The 24,598-nt window shown below is 38.0% G+C and overlaps 1 protein-coding gene across 4 annotated transcripts in view; it reads left to right on the forward strand.

The window, feature by feature from the left end:
- The window catches only part of ncor1 (nuclear receptor corepressor 1), a 39,357-nt gene that overhangs the window by 865 nt on the left and 13,894 nt on the right, over positions 1 to 24,598 (forward strand). The window contains exons 2-24 of one of the 4 annotated variants that reach the window (XM_011611138.2): positions 1,464 to 1,651; positions 4,134 to 4,228; positions 4,350 to 4,557; positions 4,808 to 4,990; positions 7,267 to 7,380; positions 8,586 to 8,642; positions 8,792 to 8,844; positions 9,027 to 9,093; positions 10,482 to 10,654; positions 11,971 to 12,061; positions 12,199 to 12,377; positions 12,461 to 12,515; positions 12,635 to 12,736; positions 15,716 to 15,846; positions 16,318 to 16,613; positions 18,456 to 18,521; positions 20,260 to 20,396; positions 20,479 to 20,575; positions 21,628 to 22,060; positions 22,154 to 22,274; positions 22,386 to 22,563; positions 23,680 to 23,849; positions 24,463 to 24,577. In XM_011611138.2, coding sequence (XP_011609440.1) covers positions 1,541 to 1,651; positions 4,134 to 4,228; positions 4,350 to 4,557; positions 4,808 to 4,990; positions 7,267 to 7,380; positions 8,586 to 8,642; positions 8,792 to 8,844; positions 9,027 to 9,093; positions 10,482 to 10,654; positions 11,971 to 12,061; positions 12,199 to 12,377; positions 12,461 to 12,515; positions 12,635 to 12,736; positions 15,716 to 15,846; positions 16,318 to 16,613; positions 18,456 to 18,521; positions 20,260 to 20,396; positions 20,479 to 20,575; positions 21,628 to 22,060; positions 22,154 to 22,274; positions 22,386 to 22,563; positions 23,680 to 23,849; positions 24,463 to 24,577 — 3,232 coding nt within the window. In that variant the 5' untranslated portion in view covers positions 1,464 to 1,540. Of the gene's footprint in view, positions 1 to 1,463; positions 1,652 to 2,646; positions 3,333 to 4,133; positions 4,229 to 4,349; positions 4,558 to 4,807; positions 4,991 to 7,266; positions 7,381 to 8,585; positions 8,643 to 8,791; positions 8,845 to 9,026; positions 9,094 to 10,481; positions 10,655 to 11,970; positions 12,062 to 12,198; positions 12,378 to 12,460; positions 12,516 to 12,634; positions 12,737 to 15,715; positions 15,847 to 16,317; positions 16,614 to 18,455; positions 18,522 to 20,259; positions 20,397 to 20,478; positions 20,576 to 21,627; positions 22,061 to 22,153; positions 22,275 to 22,385; positions 22,564 to 23,679; positions 23,850 to 24,462; positions 24,578 to 24,598 lie in introns of those variants that run through there. The other 3 variants (XM_029849045.1, XM_029849046.1, XM_029849047.1) reach the window with 3 other exon arrangements.

Here is a 24,598-nt window from a genome sequence, read left to right on the forward strand (position 1 = left end):
ACAACAGAGTTTGCTAACTTTGGCCTGTAGATTGATTTCAATACTTTAATGACTACCATAATGGACTCCACTGCTCACTGGATGATGAAGACTTTTGAAAATATATATTGGGAGTTGAGATTTGGCATTTTATACAGTGCTTCACTCACTTTAAACCAAGTAGCGGTAAGATATTTTAGTAGTGTAGCCTCACCTTAACAATGAGAGTCCTCCAGAGTTACCAGGACAAGTTTGAATTCCCATTCCTAGCAGCAAATACCTGGAAGCACAATTTTAACAATATCTGAAAACTCACAGTACATTGCAAGTTTGTAAACCCTTTTTTTCCCCTGGAAAGGGTATATCAGTGACTGGCCTTATATTTTTTTTCCTATCCCTTTAGCTTAGACAAGACAATGTCCCAGGAGCAAAGCAGATGTTCATAAGTCTAAAAACAGAAAATAATCAGAAATGTTTCAGGACTGTTTACCAATTTTTTTTAACATCTTATTTGCTCCTTGTCATTATACTTACTGCTCACTTTTTCTTTTTATTTTTTTATTTATTTATTTTTTTAAAGTCAGTAGGTGCTGCTGAGGATCATGGAAAATTCCTATACTCTGAAGAACCTAATCCAAGACCTGTCTACTGCTACTTTTGCATAGAATCCATTGTGAAATAACCTTGTCTATGCTTTTATTGATTAAAAGTAATATCCCCAAGACAGAATTCCACAAAGTAAATTGTGACAATAGACACAGCCCTGGTTAAACAAGGTGCACAGCTGCTTTGACAGAAGCCGAAGGGATACAAGTCAGTTTTTAAAACACTGTTGATATTTTTTAGTATATCTGAAAATGTGAGTGTAAAGGCCATTTTGGTGAGTTACCTTTTTCCCTTTAGACTTTTAACCTTGGCAGAGGTCTGCCCTCTTAGAGTTCTAGTTTTATTCTTTTATCACAAAATGCTTACAGTGTATTGTCATGTCTGTAATACAATGTGTCCCTCTCAGTTCAGTGTGTCATTTCCGCTGCTCAACTTCTTGACAGGATTGTCTGTTGCTCATGTTAATTTGCATCATTTTATATCATTTAAACTTTGAATGATCAAATTGCAAGTGCTGTGTTTGGCAATAGATAGATAAACTCCATGGTAGTCATTTATATTTCCAGCAATTAGGTAATTGATGCATGTTGACTCATTAAGGAGTGTTTTTGTCATTTTCATCAAGAGCGAAGTTGAACAAATATAACCACAGTAATACAGGCAAAACACATGTGGCATATGTATGTTGTCATCGAAATGGTTTGTTTCCAAATGCAAACATAAATTAGGCTAATATCCTTACAATCCGGCTGATCTAGTCTCTGTGATCAGAAACCTGCCTTTGACAGTCAAACACAGATTGTATGTAATCTAATGTTTAACCATGTCCTCTACAAAAGAAACTTTGACATATTGTCTTCGTTTGTGTCTTGCTGCAGGTGATTTATGTCTCTGAAGATGGTCTAGCCAACATCTCTGGACTGGAATAGCTGCAGTTGGCTAGTGCTGTGCCAGAATGTCCAGTAGCTCAGGCTACCCCCACAGCCAGGGGACCTTCAGCAGTGAGCAGAACCGATACCCACCACATTCTGTCCAGTATACTTTCACAAGCACACGCCACCAACAGGTAAATATATATTTAGTCATCAAACATTTGGAAATTGTTTAATGTTTTGTCAGCAATCATGCCTTATGGAACATGTCGATGTAGATGGGTCTCATGCCAAGAATTACCGTAGATCAGCTTTACAACAGGCTAATGGAGAAACACAGCTTCTGATTAGGCCTCAGAAGTGAGACTTTTATTTTTCTTACTAATGAACTGTATTCTAAATTATGCCGTTCATGTCAGACATATTAGTGCCCATCTTTCCTCCTGTCCCATGGGCATTATTCTGACCACCCTTGCTCACGCTCTCCCAATTCAGCACAAGTGATCTTGAAAGTGCCTCTAGGTTTATTTTCTGGTGCAAGACTGTGGATTGGCCTAATCTCGATGCCTACTCTCTATCAAGATTTCTTTGTTAAGAATTGGGAAAAAAATGGGCGCTTTTGTTTTAGATTTGCATAGTTCCCTCTGTTTGAAGGGAATGCCCTACGTGAATTGGAAAGGTAAAAAACTCCTGCCTCTAATAACCAAAGAATTAAAGAGCAGTGAATCATATTATGCTACAATAAAATATCCTTTTAAGTCCCCCACCCCCTCCTTAAATGGCAGAGTAAAAGACATTTAATTCCAGAGAACCATATTGCTGATTAACCTTACTTTTGACTTCACAGCACTCTTTTTAGGTAAGACTCAGAAAGCAGGTCACATCAGGACATGGCAATATTCCAAGCTCCAAATCTGTCACATTGCTAGTGTGTTTTCTGTGTCCCGCCCTCCTCACATCACACCACACCACACATTTCCAACTGATGTCGGACCTGGGCTCTGGCTGAGCTAAACTTTTAATGTGCTTCTGGTGAAGCCACGTTTTGATTGATGTATATGCTCGTTACTGTGCCGAGAGTTGCAATTTCTTGACAACTTCATGTTTCTGCTTGAAGTGTTAAGGTTTGTGCCAAACTTGAAACTGATTTGGAAGGCTTGATATATACCTCCACCTTGACTCAGGACATTAGCTGAAGACAAAACTCATTAGGATGATGCTGCCACCACTACGCTTGACTTTGGGTTTGTTGTTCTTTTAGTGTTGTTTTTGTGCCAAATGTATTGGAACTATGACCAAAAATTTCAACCTTGTTTATTTAGAGCACAACACATTTTCCTGTGTGCTCTTGAGAAACACTATGCATGATTTTTTAAAATTTAGCCAGGCTTGGATGTGTTTCATTGTAAGAAAATGGCTTCTCTCTTGGCACCCTACCCCATATCCCAACAATGTAAAGAATATGGGAGATTCTTTTTACATGTAGTACACAGCCACTACTTGGCAGAAATTTCTGCATTGTAGGTCATGTTAAAGGTAGAAACTAATGTGTGTTAACTTAGTAGTCCTATAATTAGCCAGTTGATGAGTAGTAGTAGTAAGAGTGCCCTCTGGTCTTAAGATAAAGAAATCCAATTTAGAAAAGCTGATATTGCGGTCTGCTGCACAGAGCTTTGAGTCTACACTGTAGCTCTTTGTTGTTAATTCATTCTATTTTAATTTCTTGTATGGAACACAAGGGGATTTGGCTTATATTATTCCTGTTTGGTGCAAGCATTCCACTTTTTGAAACATTTGTGCTGTGTAAACAAAGAAGGATGAAGAGTCAAACCAAGTAAAGCCAATTTGGTTCAGATCTGCAAGGCACCCTTCGAGGTGAGTGGAATGCTCTGTGGGAAATTAGGAGATGCCAATTATGACCTGCACATGCATGTTTTCTGTTGGGTTTGCAAATGTCTGTTTTGAGATCTGCAAATTACTGAAATTTCCAGTTGTGTCGAACGTGTAGCATGTTATCTGGCTACATCACTATGTTCGATATCAATTTGTCACAAGCATTGCTGCAGCTTTTTATAGTTGATAACTTATTCACTGTTAAGGTTATGTACACTATTGACTCAAAATTGCACCATATTGACACTTATATTGTTTTACCTGATAAGGTTCTTCGAAAGGTATTTCACAGAAAATTGCCAGTGGGGCATTTCTGGGCATTTGGATTGTTTATTTAAATCTGGGAATACATGGAAGTTTTCCTGTAACTGCATTTGCGCGTTCATGTTTGTTCAGACATCAGGCTGAGCTGATAACATTTTTGCATTGGTTACCAATAGCTTAATTAACATATTTAAGACTGTATTTTAAGTTCATCTGGGGAGTTGTCTCTTTTACAGCATTGCAGGAGTTGCAATACGCGATTCGGACTTTTCCTCAACGTGAATAAAAGGGGGAAGTTGCAATTAAAGGGACATTAGAAAAAAAGCCCTCAGGCCTTCAGGATATCCTTCAGACAAGAGTTAATGGCCCAGTAAATAGTTGCTGCAGCTAATAAAGGGCGTTGCGGGGACCTCAGCGTTGTGTACTGTTGTTGTGTTGTTGACTACAATATAAGTAAGAGTTCTCTTGTATGATTTTTTTTTTCTTTTTTCTAAAGCTGTTTGACTTCCTGTCTTCCAGGATTATACTTCTTCAGATTACCGGACTCATATTCAAGATCCACTAGGTCGAAGAAGACCATCTTTACTGTCTGAATTCCACCCTGGAACTGAAAGGCAACTTATCCATTTTCCTGCATAAATAATTTCCATTTTGGACTCAACAATGAATCAAAGAAATGCACATCTGTAGTTTCTGATATATGTGTAAGTTTCTTGTTTGTTTCTTTTTCATCAGGCCTCCAGAGAGACGCCATGGTTACGAACAGCAGTTTCACTCCATCACAGCTCAGTCTGAGCATGAGGCCTTGGAGGCGAAACGCCCTCGCATGGAGACCGTTGCTGAGGCCCATATTTCCCGCACCCCTCCCACAGCTGGAGGTATTGTTCTGCCTATAACACATACAGTACAGGACAGCCTGAGAGCCACAGTGGAGGTCAAAAAGGTGGGCCCTGTACCTCTATTTAATTTATTAAATGCAAAATAACACACTTTTTTTGTTTGTTTTTCCCTCGTTTCTGGTTCAGTACATTGATAGCTCCCCTCTCTCTGATTTGTAGTCTGTGGTTAGTCTATATAATGTTTGTAGACTTTGCACAATTGTCCTCATTGTCACTACCTGGTCTGCAGCATATGTTTTGGGTTCGCAGCAAAGTCCTCATGAATGTGTTCATTGCATATTTCTTTATTATCAGGAAACTCCATTCACTGTCAAAGTAGAGTCCCTGTCCCCTGGAGGACATACATTACACATTGGGGAAGACCAGGACACCTCTCCATCTAAGCTTTCTAAGGAGGAGTTGATCCAGAGCATGGACCGTGTGGACAGGGAGATTGCTAAAGTGGAACAGCAAATTTTAAAGTTGAAGAAAAAGCAGGTTGGTCCCTTAAACATTTTATCTTGAAATTCTTTTTTCTTTCCACCCACAGTTAGACCAGACTTTGTCTCTGGGATTCCTTTGGCCTTTTTAAATTTTTTAACTATTCCATTAATGAAGGGGGAAGAAGTTACCAACATGTAAAGTTCTCCTTTCTCATTGATTTCCTTCCCAGTTGGAGTGTATTTTGTCCATTTCAACCATTCAGTGGAAACATAAGCACCCATTCCACCATTTTTACAGGAAATCTTATTAATCTGTGTGGTTTGCATTTCTTTTGTACCTTAATCAGACTGATGATGTCTTAAAATCTTATAATTTTCTTAAATTTTCTTCACCGTTGTTTAATTAGATGCAGCTTTTTGGCTGTTGCTTCATTTTCTCAGTTGTTTTAAGTCACTGGGCAATTTAGTTCAACACAACCAAGACCTCCCAGCTCATGTAGCTTATCTTCTTTGACTCTGTTTTCCAAATGGTCAAAGGACAAATGAAATGAAGCTTATAGAAATTAAATAAACAAGTTTTCAGGTTTCACTGGGTTATACAATGCAGGTGCATTGAAGAATGTTGCAAGCATGTTCCAGTGATCAGCGTTCTTTGGCACACAGCCTTGTCTGTCAAGAATTCTTGGAAATCTGAATAGTCCTATGCCCTAATGGTACCCTTTTAAGGTAATTTCAGGGTTGGGAGAAACTTGTTTTTGGGGTAATTTTGACAGAAACTCTCAAAGTGTTTTCAAATCCTGAATAAATGATCAAATTTCCTGTGACAGTGAAGAGGACAAGCCTGAATTTCAGATTTGCTTTACACTTTGGCAGACAATACTGTGTGTTGTTTTTTTCTCTTGATTTTTTTCCCCCCCAAATCCATTGCAAACTGTTTATTTGCTAGTGCACAACACAGTAGGACAGAGAAAATATGACCCTATAAAGTACATGTGTGTGAGACCAGATGTCCTTCATATTCCCCTGCCTAGCTGAGACAAACAAAACCCAGTTTTTGATTCCCTTCCTATTACTTTAATTTCTTTTAAATATTCCTTTTACCTACACCTCAACTCCATTTAACTTTGTTTTTGACAATACATAACAGGCTATTCAATATTAATACATAATCGAACACCTTTTTAAGGTAATCTGTAGTTCTGCTATTACACCATACATTGGTCATGAGCCATGCCCCACTGACATTTTGGTCATGGTCAACCTTAAATTAGTGGACTCATGACAAGAGTCACAAGGGAGTGTTGCAGTATTTAATTCATATTAGTAGTATGTTAATATTGTTAAACACTATTAGAATTATTATGCGGAATTTACCTGGCCTTACCAAGTGCTTTTCACAAAGCATTTGCAATGCAGCACCAGGAACCTATTTATTTGGTATGAATATTTGGCAAAACAGTAAAAAATAAAGTTGTTCCCTAAATTTTTAAGTTGTTGAACAGATCTATGCATCGTTATTGAGTCATACTACATATCATCACGTACTGGTGACAGGAAGTTGTCTGCTTTGAGATACTGGTACACTTGAAATAAAAGTTGTAAAACTTTGTACGATATTAGAACTGGTGGTCAGCAGATGTTTTAACTGTGCAACCTGCCATTTTTATTACTAAACAATTGCTAAATAGCCATATAAATTATTTACATCTAAATAGTAATATTTAAAAAAAAAAAAGAACTAAACAATGTGCATAAAATCAAATATCAGATATAAATACATCTGGGTTTACAATACATACAGTAAATTTTAAACCCAGTGTAGTTTTTTGATCTGATCTTGCCAGCTTTTCATATGCAATTTCCTAGCCAGTGACCAGCTTATGGCTCAGCTCACTGCCACTCACATTGCCTGTAAAGTATGCCCACTCATTGAAATACACACTGCTATAAAGCGTCATCGCTGACTTGCTCACATTGAATGTGCGCCATTGTGCCTTAACGACCCAACTAGCATCAGTCAACTGTATGTTTCTGTATGGCGCTCTGTGCTTTTTGCAAATGTGTAGTGTTTACAATACAGACAGTGCAATGTTACATTTTTCATGCAGCAGTGATCCAGGTCTTTTCTGCCGGATTCTGATCCTTAAAAAATGAGCTGATCAGAAATCGTGTGATTTTTATATTCCTGATATATATTTTGATTTGAGGAAAGCTGACAGATTATGTAAACCTGGCTTTTTCGGAAAGTTAATCATGACAAACACAATCAAATACTGAATGAGATTTTGTGTATTTTTTTTATTTATTTTTTTACTTGCTTTTGTTACTTAGCAACAACTGGAGGAGGAAGCAGCAAAGCCAATGGAGCCAGAAAAGCCTGTGACCCCTCCCCCTGTGGAACACAAGCATCGCAGCATAGTCCAGATCATCTATGATGAGAACAGGGTTAGTAATTTCATCTTTTGGCTTTTCATCTGCAGTGAATGACCACATAATGTTTACCTTATTGCTAAACATGCAGTTTTGTACCTGCTGCTTTGGTCCAGTGTTTGCGTTTTATACAATGCTCATGCCCAGCATGCTTTTAGAATCATGGTTGATTGGAAGAGGTAATATTTAAAGTGTTATGGTTAAACATGCATGATGCACAGCAGGATGTGACCTTTTGTTTTCTCAATGACTTCACAACACTGACATTAAAGAGTTGACACAGGGCCGATGCAGAACGATACTTAACTTACTAATTTCCAACTTGGTAACACACTTCTGCTGAACCAAACCATGTTTATTGATGATGGAATGACACCCATTTTCGGGTGGTGACCTCTCAGGTACTGTTACACCTGCATGTGAATGTTCACTGTAGAGACTAAGTGCATTTTTGCAACATTTTAATAAAATTTGATTTAACTGTAAACTGGTGCACTTTAGCCGTATTTAAAAGCATTGACTGTCATGTAGATCCACATTTCCTGCTGTTGGCTAACATTTGATATGAATAAAATATTAAAAGTTCATTTTCCTTTCCAGTTTCCCAGCATGTTAAATAATGATGTTCTGAGAAATTTAAACCGGAAAATTATTGTCAGAATTGGCAGCCAACCAAATGACTTAAAACCTTTTAAATCCCAGTGTAGTTTTTTGAATAGAAATTGCTCATAATAATTTCACTTTTAAAACCTTAAAGGAAAAGTTGGGTCCCATTATCTGTATTTCAGCTGAACAATAAGGAAGTCAATGTGTATTTTTGAAGGTCACTGTAGTTCATGGCTGTCAGACATTGTTATGTTAGGGGAGTGCTGAGCCACGCCTTCTTTCTCCGTTTGCTGGGGAGTTAACCCTTTATCCTGCAATGTTGCTTTGTGTAAAGGCTCAAAACTGTAGTAGCTTTTGTTGTCATGGTGTACTTTGAAAACAACCCCCTGGTCCAGGGCAACTGTTCACATCTGCATATCAGAAATGTGGTTCTTAAAAGTAATGCTTTTTCACAATGATAGATAATTTACCAAACATTTACTTTAACTTCTCTTTATTCTGTAGATTTACTTTTAGCTTTTTAACATGATTACATGCCTTAAAAACATCTTATCCATCTAGTTTTTGGATAACTTGTAAATATGACAAACTTTTGCTGTTCTTTAATTTTCCAGAAAAAAGCAGAAGAGGCTCATAAAATCCTCGAAGGTCTTGGTCCAAAAGTGGAGTTGGTATGTGATTTAATGATTCATAATAATAATAGTATTAATAATAGTTGTGCTCTTGTTTGAGCTTTAAATGAGGCGAGGCTTTGAGATCATTGCTTGCCCAGCAGGTAATAATTAATACACTACTTGTTATGGATCTTTTTTCTCTGCAGCCCCTTTACAATCAGCCATCAGACACAAAGGTTTACCATGATAACATTAAGACGTAAGTTCCAAGAGATACAATACTTGAACATCTGTTAAATACAAATAGTATGACAGAGCTAATGCTTTAAAAAAATCCCAGAAACTTGAGAAACAATTATGCAAAGTTTTGAAGGTTGCAAAAATGTATTTAGTGAAACCATACTGGATTTGTTCTTTGAATAAGTGGTGTTTTTGTTTCAGTAACCAAGTCATGAGGAAGAAGCTGATTTTGTTTTTCAAGAGGAGGAATCATGCACGAAAACAACGGGTAAGTGCCTCTTTTCTTTGGAAAGTATTGTATTAGGCAACCAAAATTTGAACAGATTTTGATGAAAGTTTGAGGAATTGTTAATATTAGGCAAAGGAAGAGCTTGTTAAATTTTGGTGATATTCCAGTATCCAAAGAACTTTTGACCCATGATCTTCTAAACCTTGAAGATTGCAATTCACTTTCCAATTGTCATAAGGTGTAAGAAATGAAGGGGTCATTGAAGTCTCAGATTTGCTGCCATGAATTAAGAAACTATATAAACAAATATGACTTCATTTCTTGACCTGGCTTGTTCGCACAGCTTAAGAAAGAAGCCTGTGTATATACGGTACAATATATGCTTTAATTTCCTTTCTTTTCCTTTACTCCTGTACTTTAAGCATTTTAGAATCAAAATGATTGAAATCCTTTAGCTCTTAATTCTGTTGCAGTGGCTCAGGAAAACCCAACTCCAGTTTTTTTTGATTGCAGTCATAGAATCCTTTGACAGTACATTACATTTGAGGTACAGTACAGTGCCACAAATGCCACTTACAACTGAAGTATGCTGAAAAGCGTCTCTGAAATTGAGTTTACTAGTCCACAGGATCCCTTGAAGTGGACAGGAGATCATTGCATGAACTGGATAAATTTTGTCTACATTTCCATGATTGATAAAGGGATTGAATGATCCATCCTGATACAAGATCTGAGTCTGCTGTTTGTTTGAGGGATTTTGATGGTACATATGGGTTCCTTAATCTTATCTAGGTATCAAACTCCTGCAGGCTAGCTGCACATTATTGCTGACCTTGTCTGTGATCACAGGGTGTTGGCCATCTTTCTGCTTCAGCAGCATTAATATTCATGTCACTGATCTCACATTAGGTTTGTTGATCACAAATCACTGATCACAATCTTTGTGAAATCTTTCCAAAAGCAGAATGTGTAGTCAAATCAAAATCAAATCAAATCAATCTTTATTTATATAGCGTCTTTTACAATCAAAATTGTTTCAAGTGACTTTCCAGAATCCCAGGGCCTAACCCCCAACAAGCAACAATGGCAAGGAAAAACTCCCCTTTAACAGGAAGAAACCTTGAGTAGAACCAGACTCATGTAGGGGGACCCTCCTGCTGATGGCCGGCTGGGTAGATAGAGAGGAGAGGGGGGAGGACAGGTAGATGATAGAATAGAGAGGAGAGGAGAGGCACAGAGCACAGAAACACATACAAAAATACACTATTTATGCAAGCTATTTATGTAGTGAATGTTATTGATTGTTGATGGTATACACTTGATGTATGAATTCTTTTTACTTTGAAAATATGAATAAAAATGATATACTATTTTTCCCTCCTTTTTTAGGTTACCGTAATATATTTATTCTTATGTTTTTCATACAGGAACAAAAGATCTGCCAGCGCTATGACCAGCTAATGGAAGCGTGGGAAAAGAAAGTGGAGCGAATGGAGAATAATCCAAGACGTAAAGCCAAGGAAAGCAGGACGCGGGAGTACTATGAAAGGCAATTTCCAGAAATCCGCAAGCAGAGAGAGCAGCAGGAACGCTTTCAGAGGTACCATGCGCTTTACCCATCACTGGTCAGAATCATCCTATTGTTGATGCGCTACAATACAATGTATGTTTTCTTGTGCTGGTCTCTGGCTCCACACACCTGCAGTACGTGATACATTTCAGCATTTTTTAAGGCATTTTTTGTGTAGTATTGATACATTTTCTCTTTTGTTCTGATATTATTTCTCTCTAACAGTCTTTTGCCACACAGGTTCTGTATAGGTTTTGCGTTTTATTTTCAGTTTGCTGCACTGCTTACCACACTCATCAGAAAGTCTTGTTTCTAGAAAAACAAGAGGAAAATGTCAAACCAAATATCATTAGGTCAGATATTATGAATTGGAAGTGCTCAGTCAGTTAAGAGTAAAATATCAAGCAGAAACTTGAAGCCAATGGAATATCAAACTCATGAGACCTGCTTATAATGAAAGAATTCGTAAAAACTGATGTTTAAAGAAAAGGCCAGACTGATAATTTAAGTTTTTTTTTTAAAAGTTAAACATTATAGGGCCTATTGTCCATCTGCATAGCCTTTCAGCAATATTATCTTTTTTCTACGGGCATGGGGGTTTGCCATTTATACTTCAGTGGACTGTCACTATGTTCACTATGCAACTTCCTGCCCAAACGATCAGAAGTGTGGCATTTTTAGTGGAGTTGCGTCTGCTTTCAGAATTTAGAGAGTAAGCACAAAGGGGAAACATTCATTAATTATACATTTATAGCCAGTCACTTTGGTTTGAAAGTCTTTTATTAGCAAGCACCACACAATTACAGTGCCTCTGCGCATGGTCTGCAGTCCCTCTCTGCCCAGTTACAATATTTTGGAGATGTGCTGCGCATCTCTGCAGAGGTTGCTAAGGGCTTGCAAATGACGCAATCCCTACACAAACAGCCTGTGAGCAACGCAGAGGGGTTAGCATAAAGTAAGGTTTAAAGGTGTGGGAGGACTATGTGGGGTAGAAATGTATGCTGTTGTCACTGCTGGAAATGGTTGAAGGGTCTGTGCAACTACTACCTTTAGGGGTGATCAGCAGTACAATCATTATGTCAATCATAATTTGTTTAATTTCATCCAGCAGTTTTTGCAGTGCTTTAATTTATTTAGCATAACTTAATTCATGTCTCATGTCAGCCAGTTTGGCTCAGGCTTTGCTTGGAATAGACGCAATTCTGAATATATCAAGAAAGCTCGGAAGTTTGATTTCATCTCCAAATTAAGAAACCTACTTTGCTTTCTGCTGAGAAGACAAAACTCACTGTTGCCTCAGAGGCAATATCAACAGCTGTGACATTTGGAAAGATTCTTCTCTGCAGAGTCGGACAAAGAGGAACTGGTCTCTCTGCAACAATCGCAAGAAGTGAACATGAGATTTCTGAAATCATAGATGGTCTCTCTGAACAGGAGGTGGGTACTCTTATATTACATTGTAGACATGAAATCACTGTTTCAGTATTTCCATGAGATAAAAGTGGTGTGCTTGTTTACCATATGTTTAAGCAAATGGACTAAATGTTGGCACCTCATCTGGTATTTTTTTATAGAACAATGAAAAACAGATGAGACAGCTCTCAGTGATCCCTCCCATGATGTATGACTCTGAACAGAGGCGTGTGAAGTTCATCAACATGAACGGTCTTATGGATGACCCAATGAAAGTGTACAAAGCTCGACAGTTTATGAATGTTTGGACTGAGCATGAAAAGGAGATATTTAAGGAGAAGTGTGTTTTCCTTTGCACATTTTTTTAATGTCCTTGAGTAGGTTTTTTTTTGATAAATAACGAAAACACAAGTTTTTTCCCAGGTTTGTCCAACATCCGAAAAATTTTGGATTGATTGCATCCTATCTGGAAAGAAAGGTAAATGATGCCTCTGGATAAATGAAACTGTTCATTCAAGTATTCATTTTGGATTTAAGAACTTTAAACTCTATGTGAACTTAAATAACCTATACAAACAAGTAAATGTTTTGTTTCAGTGTGTTGCTGACTGTGTCCTTTACTACTACTTGACCAAGAAGAACAACAACTACAAGACGCTGGTTAGGCGAAACTATGGAAAGCGGAGAGGAAGGAACCAGGTACACATTGTGATTGTGATTTTCTGCTGCTGAGAATTTAATTTTTATCAGCAGAGCATACAACTAATCTGAATGACTCCCCTACACCTGATGGAGACATGTTTTATGTACAAAACTTCAATTCGCTTTAATTATTATGAATGACACTGAGCTTAACAGATCATTCAATCTTTAATTACCACTGCAATTTCTTAAAATAATCTTTAACCGTTTTCAGGTGCACTGAAATAGTCAAAAAGTTGCTGGAACAAGTAGAGCCATCACAGAGGAAAGGAAATAGAGAAATGATAGAGCAACAGAAGTCAAATGTAGGGGTGATTCTTAAAAATTAAGAAAGTAAAAAATTATTTCTATTTGGAATATGTCAGTTGAGCCGCTGTATTAAATATTTTCATTTTATTTTCGTTCTCTCTCATCAAGAGAGAAAAAGACAGAAAGCGACAGTGAGGGAAAAAAGGAGACAACAATAGTTACCCCTATGGTAAATGACTAAGATGGTACAGCCCAGCCATCTGACAGGTCCAAAGCACTCGCTCTGCTGCTGTGAGTGCCAATCAAAGAGGAGTGCTCAACAGGGATTACCTTGAGTGACCCTGCATAGATTAGTGTGTGCATGTGAGATGGACAATTCTTCAGGCGGCTTAAGCGGCCCGATGACATGCTTTCCTAGAATATGTGTGGTGGTGCTGTGGCCCAGCAGCCCTTCTAAGGAGCTCTGCTATGGTGCTGTCCTGCCTCTCTACTGCTTCTCTTTTGAACACTATGGACGGACTAAAGGCTAAATACACATTAACTCCACCAGTAAGCTGTGGCTCACAGCAAACAAAAGCGTTTTTTGTGTTCAACAAATGAGGCTACAGGTATGCGACAAGATTTTAAATCAATATGTGCGTTTATCAACTGCTCACATGATTGGTGTAGTGATGCTTTTAACGTTCCCTTCGATGTTTCAGAATTGGAGTTGAGGTTTGGAGGAAGTCATACTATTTAGGGTTTTTTTTCAAGGACTTGCAGACATTGTCATCAAACTGTGGTAACATGTGCCAATGTATTTTTGTTATGGGAAAATATATTGTATTTTTAGTTTGGTGCACATTTCCTTTTGGCAAACCCAAGGGACTTTTCAGGTCACTTAGATTCTTGCTCTTTCTAAATAAGTTTCATTTAAGACAAAGACAGTTTAAATGAATCCATTTAAATTTCAAATAGATCATATATGTCATATAGAACTACATATTGTCAAGATCTTCACCAGTGAACATGACTCAATTTTATATCAGTCTGATCCAATGTTGTGTGTGTGCACACATATGTGTATATATGTATGTATGTGTGTGTGTGTATATATACATATGTCATATTATCAATAATACCCCTAAATCAGATACATTTTTACTGTAACCTGTGTTTAGTAATAAGTAAATGTTTCCAGTTAAACATGTATTAATCATCATGTAATAGAGTTTTCATGAACAAAAGACACAATGTATTATTCAGTACTTTGAAATGTTTTACAATGAAGTTAAATTGTTTAGTAAATGTCCCTTTTAGACACTGTTATGATAGCATTGAAAAGTCCTTATAGCAATGAAATGCAGTGCACAACAATGATGCTTCAAGTTAAAATTCCCCTCAGAATTACTTAACTTTCTGATTAATACTATAGATTTTACTATATCATTGAAGTAACCCAGTCCTGTCAAAAAATCCTCAAAAAGTTATGAACAGATTTGAAAAAAAATTTCAGGAAATGTTGATAATTGGTAAAGGGAGAGCAAGGAAGAGGAAAAGCCATAGGGCTTTGATCATAAAGTAGCCTAACTACCGTACTATGTTATGTAACCTTGTACTGCTATATATACTATACTATGGGTGTCAGTCACAATATGTTGGGAAATGAGCTGCTTGGTGGAGGTCCGCGCTCTCCGAGTGCTTTTTTATAATTTGCATATGGAATAAACAAATTATTGAATTTTAGGAAAAGAAAAAAACAGTTTCTTGCTCTGTCTACCATAAAGTATCTGAAGTATCCACTTCTTGAGCTTAAGTGCCCTGGTGGTGTTTGAAAGTTGTCATTAGTAAGTGAACTGCCTCTACAGTAGCATAATAAATTCAGCTAATTTATAATGTATTCCATGTGCATTAAGATAATTATTGTATTTACTGATCAAATGAAAAACTGCCATTTTATAATGAAATGAATGACATCTTTTAAACTGCATGCACATCAATGCCTATTGCCTATATTCACAAAATCATATTTCTATTTTGTCCATACGTGATTAAAATGCCATGGCTGGATGGCCGCGCATAGATTTGTTCTGTATGATATGTAGGTTTCTTTGAAGCACTGTACATTTGTTTTTGTAGTAGTTATGTAGGGCCAAATTTAGAACAGCATTGCTGACTGTATTAGCTTACGGTCTGCAAGCTAAGAAGGCCATTGTGAATGTTTTACAGGGTTGTCGGGGACTTCTGTGTCCCATTTCATGACATGCTGCGGCAGTAAGATCCACATTGTGCTAAAATTTACAGCCACAACTTTTACTTTTTTTTTTCTGCACCAAAATTAAGTGTTTGATTAACTTTTGTGTTAAACTTTTTATTTCCTTAATTTTCACCTCTTATTTTTTGAGCCAACTAGCTAAATGAGCTGTTGTTTAATTTTTGTCAGTATGAATTACCCGTAATTATTTTGATAATAATCATTTTGGACATTTTTTAGCGACACAGTAATTGTCATACATTATAAATGATATGTGATAAATCGTGAAAAGACCCTGGAATTATACTAAATTTATTTATTGGAACATAACCCAGCTTAATTTGTTTTTTCCACTTTAACTTAAAACCTTTGAAAAGCTGGTAATCATATGGTAATCACGTGTCATTTTTAATTTAAAAACCTAATAACCTAAACCATTACTTAATGACCCTTGGAACTTAAATATTATTTTCATGATCCTTTTTTGTCTTCAGCAAATAACTCGTCCCTCACAAGAAGAGAAGTCAGACGACAAAAACGAGGACGACAAATCTGAGAAATCTGAGAAAAAAGAGGACGACGAAAAGAAGGACGAGGAAGAGAAAGATGAAAAGGAGGATTCTAGGTCAGTGCACCTTACGTCTTATCAATTTTTAGGGTTTGTAAACTTTAGGGATTTTTTAGTAGGATTGGGTAAAATATGGTAAACAGTAGATTTTACTTCTATAGACACCGCTTCAATATGTAAACTCCTCTAACAAGCTAAGTATCAATATATAGAGGATGTATAGCTGTATACTTTTATACCTTCACATTACATACACTTTATATAATGTATAATACACACTAGAAGAGCTGTGATTAGTTTACGTGTTCTTAATAATTTGTACTTTGCATTTCACCTGAATTCGCTCCACCTATGGAACATCCTGAGGAAATATTGGTTGACTGAGTTTGCAAGGGACATTTTGATTAAAACTTCACTACGGCTAAAAATTATTCTTTATAGTGGCTTGGTTTATTTGAGTTAATGTCAAAGTTATGAGGACTCATTTCCTGGTGGTTTAAAGCTGTGTTGTCACTCTCTATACTTCAGAGAAATTAGTAAAGACAAAGATAAGTGTGACGGTGGGGAAGACGAGGAGGGAAAGGAGCACAACACGCCGCGTGGCAGGAAGACTGCCAACAGCCAGGGCCGCCGTAAGGGAAGGATCACCACACGTTCCATGGCCATTGAAGCTGCATCTGTGGCTGCTGACGAGGCACCCCCCACTGCCACAGACCCCTCCTTGTCAGATCCTCCACAACTTTCTAAGTCCGATTCAGCCCAAAAGGCTATTAAGGAACCTGTGAAACCACAGATTCCAATAGCTTCTTTGGACGCAAATAAAGGTACTGGTATCCTTTTGCCTAAGCAAGATTCCATTCCTTTTACTTCCTGCACCATGTGGATACATGATATAGCACACTTCTTATTTAGGAGCTGCTTTGCACCTTGTTGTGAATCTTTTTTCCAGCACATTCACAAATACTGTCAGGATTGTCATATTTTAGGCTAGTGGGTTTTTAAGTACAAACAACATTTTAAAGTGGTCCTCAGGTACACTGGCATTTTCACCCTCAATGGAGTATACACTGTTGTTTGTCCATATTGTTCCTTTGGTTTTTGGATATTAATATTATGGTTTTTTTTAAGTATTTGTACATTATCAAGAGGAGCAGTTTAGACTTAATGGGTAATCAAGACAAATATGTGTATTTTATGCCAGCCTTCTCCAGTGTGCATTTGTAGCAGTATTAAATCAGTTGTCTTAATTCTAATTCATGCATTTCCTGTTCAAGCTTGTCACAAAAGCTCAGGTTATCAGGGCAAGTCTGAGTGCTAATCTGTATCATGATTCAATTTTGTGCTGCATTCACACCATCTGCTCCCTCTTCTGCCTCTTGAGCTCTACTTCAGGTACTCAGAGTCTGCCTTATAATGTGATTAACTAGCAATTTGCTGTCTGTCACTCCATTGTCTTAATCTCTCAATACCTAGGCACTGTTCTATGCACGTCATGCTTTATAAAGGACTAATCTTCCTTGGGAAACTGCATTTGTGAGATTGTAGTTACAGTTCTAAGAAGATTGACGTTTAATTATTAATGTGTAATGAAAAGAATAATAACACAGCCAAAAGAACATTCAATTAAAAAAAACAAGTTGTGTAAATTGTCCACACATAAATTTTTTCTCCTGATCAGTAAAAGCAAACAGGCGCACACAATTTTGCAGGTTTTCTTTCCAAGAATTGAACTTCCAGTGGACAAGATTCTAATAATTTTCCAAATAATTTGTCAAATTCATATATTATTAGCATATTTTCTAAACATTGAATGGAATGAGTTCGTTCATTGTTTGTGTGAGACTCACTTTGATTAATAACTGCCTTGTAGGGTTCTTAACTATCAGAGGGCAGAAAGTTTTGTCAGTGTAGTTATGTTTAACTTAATCTAGTGACTATGCAGTTAGGGAACCATTGCTTGGTATTGTCTGAACAGTGAGAAAATCCTTATCTGTGTGTGTGTGTTGGGGTGGTGTACTTGGGGTAGTGTGACTGGTCGTAATGTCAAGGGTATAGTACTTGCTATATTAGTCCAAATGTTTACACTGTCTCTGTGGGTGACATGAGGGAGAGTGGGCTCATGTTCACTAAGGTACCCCCTACACAAACACAAAAGCACCAGTACTTCTGTAATTTTTTTGTGGGAGGTATAAAGGTTTAGCCAAACCAGAACAAGTTGGAGTTGTGTGTCTGTTTGAGACGGCATTGGAGTATCACAGTAAAAGGGGTGGGAGGGTTTGAGTCTGGCTGTTCTATCTGTCTGTTTGTCTCCATCCAAGGCCATTTCCCAAATAGGGAGGCAGGGCTCTCAACTCCTCCACTGTCTGGCCCTACATCAGCTGACCAAAGCCCCCCCCTTCTTGATTTGAGCAGAGGAAAGCTTGGTGATAGCAAAGAGAGAGATAGAGAGTGTATGAACGTGCATTTTTGTGTGTGCATAAGAGAGAGGGAGAGGGCGGGGCGTGTAAGCGCAGTTCTCGGCCGCCTCTGAATGTAAACACATTATTAGATTAGTTGCCATGAGATGGAGAGGGCTGAAAAGAGGACTGTCACTCTCCCTCTGTCGTTCTTAATTTTCTCTCTTTCTCACCGCTGATGGGACTGTATCATTTTTTTCTGTGATTTAGCTGCTGCTAGTGAAACCGGAGAAACTTCTCGCTGGACCGAGGAGGAGATGGAAGTCGCCAAAAAAGGTAGCGTTTCATTGCTCTTGTCATTCGGTCATCTTTTCTTTTTTTTTTGCGTACTTCCTCCATCGTGGTGTTGCTGCTCTCCTTTTAAAATATTCCTTTCCTATCCCCTACTTTCATGTCATTATGATTTCTTGTTATCTAAAGATGCATCACCCTGCTCATTTCTGATGTGCACTGAAGAAAAAAATTTGAATGCTCATGATTTCACACAGCTTAAAACTGTGAATTTTTTTAGGGTGTAGATACATGTTTTTCATGTATTGTGCCCAATTAAACAAAAACACTACAGGCATTTGTTTATTCATTCATTTCAGAAATAGTGAAGGAAATAACTTTGGTTTTAAGAACATTCTCCCCAACCCTGATTTGGGCTATAATGCCCTTACTTCAGTTGGATATGAATGTTTTTCTAAAGCATTATTGACAAATTCTAAAACAATTTAAGATTAAATTACTCTTGGTCGATAAAGAACAGATTTTTTTGAACTTAGTAAATTTATTTTTGCTGCATATGCTGACTTTCTGTTTTAGTGTTGGCGCTTTTATTCATTAATTTGCTCAGTGGTTGGGCACTGTGTCATCGGAGTCTTGAATACCCTTTATCATTTGAGTAAATCTGAAGGTGAAAAAATGATGTTTCCAAATAAAGATCTCTTTTCACACTGATCTCTCCCTGCTACGTTTGATTCTAATTGGGACACTACCTTTAAAAAAACACTCAGAACCACACAAGATCCTTGGCTAGCAAACACATCTCAAGACATTTAAGTGAAGTTGTCACAAGTTGTGTGTTGTCCCGTGCTCAGTTTGGCTACGAAATATTCAGGAGCAAACCTCTGTCGGCTTTGTGCTGGTTCTTCCAGCTGCTAGTTGCATATGAGAGCCTTTTATTGCTGCTAAGCAAAGTTGTTGTAGTGGTCAGACCATCAAAGAACATGACAATATTAGAGCTGCCTTCTTTTATGTTTACAATGTTATATTTATGGTATATCACAGACGGTTTGTCAGTCTTTCTGCCTGACATTTTGTAACTGTCTGAAAGTATAAGCAAAATTACTATGATGGCCACTGAGTCCCAGTGACCACATTCCCTCTATAATTGGAGCAGTAATAAGGCTTTGTATTGAAATCTGTGGCTTCTTGTCAAACTGTCAGCATTCTTCATCTCAGCAAGACTGGGAAGTCAGGGAGGTCACAAGGGTTATGCAATCTAAAGAGGAGACACTCTAATGTCAAAGGTAAATAGCAGTCTTCCAGGTCACTACAGCTTAGATTAAGAGTGTAAAGAGACAGTGGTGAGTCTTTTACAGGATAAAAGAAAACTAGCAGAAAGCCTTAGCAACAGCGAACGCTCGGGGTTTACTTGACATTCCAAGATATGGAGGGACCACTTTTTAATAAATAGTTAGCAGAGTGGAATTGTTAATATGGATGAAGGCACAAACTTAGCACACTGATACATTTCAAATCAAAACTATTTTGTAACTTTTTGCCTGGCCACCTGTGCTTTTGATAAGCTACATATGTAATTTGCTTGCCTAAAATTAAGAAAGCTGTTTAAAAGAGACTGTAAATAATTCAGAGTAGGGCACTGAAAACAGCATATGAAGATTGTTTATCAAGTCAAAATGATTGGTTATACCACAATGTATAGCTGTATGACCATTTGTTATCAAAGAGAAATGATTTTAAAACCTGCAAATACCAGACACCTGTTTTTTATCCTTTTGCCCTCTAGGGCTCGTTGAGCATGGCCGAAACTGGACAGCCATTGCCAAAATGGTGGGCACCAAAAGTGAGGCACAGTGCAAAAACTTTTATTTTAACTACAAGAGGCGTCATAACCTGGATAACCTGCTCCAGCAACATAAGCAGGTAAGCCGCTTTTTAGCCCCAGTCTGCTGTTGCACTGCTGTGTGACTGCGGCTGATGAATAGTGCTGCTGTGTGCTTCCCAGGATACACGGCGGGCTCGTGCTGATAGATCTCAAGGTGAAGGCCAAGCCACACCATCACCAGATGATGATGATGAAGACAATGCAGACGACAGTGAAGGTCAGATAAAAGATGAAAAGCATATGCTCGTGTCTAAATAACTTGTGCACCCAAACAAATTTCTTTTTCACTAATTTATCTGAAGGCAGGGCATTTCGTATGGTTCGTAATGTCAAATATTTTTCATGCCATAGGTGGTGACAACAGCTCTGATACTGAGAGTGCCCCCTCCCCTTCTCACTGTGTTTTTGAACCATTTACAGTTGATATATAAGAGTTGCGCAAAAATCACCATCCGATGCAGAGTGCTTAATTTGGAACGTGTTTCATGTAGTGCGTTCACTTGACTTAAAATAATTGTTAAACAGGATTTGTGCTTTAAAAGTCCAATCTTTGAACTGAAAAGTGCTGGTCCACTGGTTTGATGCAGTAATTTGCCCCACTCATCTTTGTGGTCTCCAAATCATGTTAACTTTTCTGCTCTTTCATCGAGAATAGAGATCATTAAAATTACATCCTGAAATATTGCCTAAAATCAGTGATGCATTACCGGTATTTGTTTTGGAAGTGGCTTTGTGATTCCTACAGCCTGCCATTCACAAGATCGCAGCGGTAACTCGAGGTGTTGGCAAGATTTCATATGTGTTTGGATTTCTTGTCCCAGCAAAACCCAAACTGGAGTCCTAATTATTAAATTGCACTCATAAAAACAATTACTAACCATTTAACATTGCTGATTGCTGAAGTTTATTATTACTTTTACTTTAATTATAATTAAGTTTCTTATTTTTTTTAGGGGGCATATCAAGATCCTTTAGGTTCTTAATAATTTCCGAAAATGTGATTTTGCTAATATGATTTGTTCATTCTTTTGTCTTATTCATGTTATACTTGATTCTTAAATCAAATTATTGAAGGGATGTCAGTTTTGTGACTGTAGTTTAGTAGACTTTAGTAACTTAATGTGTTAGCGACTATGTGGCCGGGGAACATTTGCTTGATATTGTCTGAACAGTGAGGAACTCCTTTTCTGGGTGTGGCTGTGTGCGCACGCGCGTGCCCTATTTGAATTAAAATGGTTTTGTTAATGTCAAATATTTTTCATGCCATAGGTGGTGACAACAGCTCTGATACTGAGAGTGCCCCCTCCCCTTCTCAAGCTGATTCCTCAAAGTCTGGTGACTCCAAGAGGGTAGACAGCAGAGCAGGAGATTCTCAGTGCCCTGACCAAGACAGATCTCAGGCATGCAGCGGAAAAGCTTTGGAGCCTTCTTACAGTGAGCTCAGAGTCAAAGAAGAGAAAAGCCCAGAGAGTGAGACACAATCTCAGGAGGCCAAGGTGGCCTCATTTACTGGCTCGATACATCCCAAAACTGAACCACAGGATATGGACATGAAGGCTGGAGAGGTTCAGGTCAAACTGGAGCCTGAGATCAAGGAGCGAGGAGAAAAGGCAGAACATGGTGGGAGGGATCATCACTCTGATAATGACTCCAGCGCCACCTGCAGTGCTGATGAGGATGTGGAAGCAGAACCTGAGAGGAGGTGTGCTTTTATAACGGCTGCATGCATTGTTTTATTGTTTACAGGTGAAGTATTTCAGTTATGTGTTTGATTAATTTCTCTTTGGTTCTGCAGAATATTGGTTGAAAAGCCTTCTTTACTTAACCCTCCTGGCACAGTGTTGATGTCCTCACCCAAACAAGCCCAACTCAACATCCAGCAATTGCAAAAACGGGCAGCTGCAGTCCCACCAATGGTTAGTTAGTAGTACTTCCTTTGTTTCACCCAGTTCTAAAGAATTTTTTTAAATTCCGTCATTGGCTGAAATTCAAATTGATCTTGATCAGTGCCTGTTTACCTTCTCCAGGTGCCTGGTCCTTGTGGTCCTGGTGCGGTGCCCATCAGTGGCTTTGCCATGTTGCAGCACCAGATAAAAGCAGTACACGAGTCAGCTCACCAAGAAGAGAAGCAGAGGCTGGATCGAGGAGATTTGGAGCGCAGATCACTCTTCAACAGTCACAGTCCCACCATAATAGATAGAGATGGTATGACAACAAAAGCAGCTGTTATACTGTCCTCTTCTCTGCTCTGTTCATGTGCTGGTACATTTAGCACCTTTCACATTCAATTCAGTAAATGGAAGAGCAGCTCAGCTACTTAGCCCTCACATAAGTTTTACGGAATGTGAGTCTGCGATGTGACTCTGTAGATGCAGCATTATTGTACCTTAGCTCAGTCTTTACTGTATTATGATGATGGGTATATTTCTTTGTACTTATACCTTATTCTGCAGGTAAGCCTCATGGCAGAAACTTGGCTCTGGACCAAGAGCTTTGCTCTGGTGAGCCAGGCTCTCCCTCATGGAACTAAAAGTCTGAGACAGACTGATTAGTGAAGCATATGCTTTTAATCACTACCAAGTGGATATGTCCTATTTGGCTGGAGATTAGATCTAAAATTTATTGTAGTCTGAAAAGAATTATTTTTTTTAGTTGTGAGAGGGATTTATTGTATACTAGACTTGATTTTTACCATACATTCAGTAGGTGGTTTGTCTACTCAGAGCGGTAAAGTTTCTTGATTCCTGGACAGCATCTAAATTGGTGAAACCATTCAGCCCGAGGGTTGTAATTCATTTTATTGCAAACTTTTGAGAGTGCTGTTTTTATATCTACAAGCACAAGTGGTTATGGTTTTGAAATGGTCATGTCACGTCGTACTTTTCATAATGTCACAGTTTACATACTTGGTGAGCTCACTAGTGTTTTTGGGAATTTGGAGTAATTACTTATGATCTTATATATACACCCTCACACCCTTCACATGAGTTGTGTACTGATTAGTTAGTGTGAGGCTGACATGAGAAATCAATTTGAAATGATTTCTGTTTTAGAGGTTTAGACAAGCAAATATGGTTTCATGCTAAAGAACAGTATGATCAAGTAGATTTTGCCTAAAGCTTTATATTATTAGCAAACCATGAGTTACAAGCTGAAAAACATTTAAATGTTATCTTCAGCATTTCACCATTTGTTGAGATGGATTAATGGAGTTATTTTATTGAGGGAAGTTGTAGTGTTTCCACCTGTATTGAATTTGCTCTTTAAAGTTTTTAATCCCCAAATGTATTGATTATAAATTTTGTTGTTCTATATTACTAGCAGTTCTCCACCCAGTCTCCAACCAGCTGGTCCAGGGTATACCAGATGGAGTCAGGGTGACCTTCAGCCGACCTAGTCGTCCAGCCAACATTCCCTCTCCTCCTCCACTCATTCCAACCACAAAGCCCACAGACAAACCCTCCTTCATCCAAGGTGGATCCATCTCCCAGGTAAAGCAGCCAAAGGTATTGTTTTCATGGATGATTCATTCAGATGAGTCTGCTTACTGCAAAGTCAGTCAAATCCTACTTATGTTTCCAGTAGAGTTTATTTTAGCTCAAAATAGTGCATATGGGAATATAACATGTTGTCTATTTTATCTTTTTTTCTTGACCACTCGATCTTTTTCGGGTCATGGGGAGGGTGTTGGAGCCTATCCCAGCCTCACCCTCATCCTCTCAGTGCAGCCCTCTACAGACTGAGCTGCTGATGTCTCTTTTGTCAGTAGATTTTGGTACATTTTATTGTAAATAATATGTCACAACAGTTTGTCACATCATTTGGGTTTTGAGGGTGCATTGGCAGTGCTCTGAAGTGGTTCTGATACCTCCACAATGCAAAAAAAATTCTATATATGTTTGCGTGTGTGTATATGTATTTTATTATTACTTTTTAATTGTTTATTTTTATATATGTGCACTTATTGCATTCATTTTTGCTGTCTGTCTGTTTGAAAACTGGATGAGATAATCTATATTTTATCTGTAAAAAAAAGAATCAGAATCAAAAACTAGTAACTGGAGGATTTTAAATGACTTTTCTTTGTGTTTTTGGTTTTTGTAGGGTACTCCTGGTACTTACCTGCCACCCCATGCTGTTTATGGGCCAGAGGGAAGCAAGAGCACTGTGGGCTCCATCTCTCTGGGCTTACCTCGACAGCAGGATCTTAATAAGTCTGGTATGATTCCAGATTATCATG

Source organism: Takifugu rubripes, chromosome 15 (assembly GCF_901000725.2).
Source record: "Takifugu rubripes chromosome 15, fTakRub1.2, whole genome shotgun sequence".
Classification (NCBI taxonomy): domain Eukaryota; kingdom Metazoa; phylum Chordata; class Actinopteri; order Tetraodontiformes; family Tetraodontidae; genus Takifugu; species Takifugu rubripes.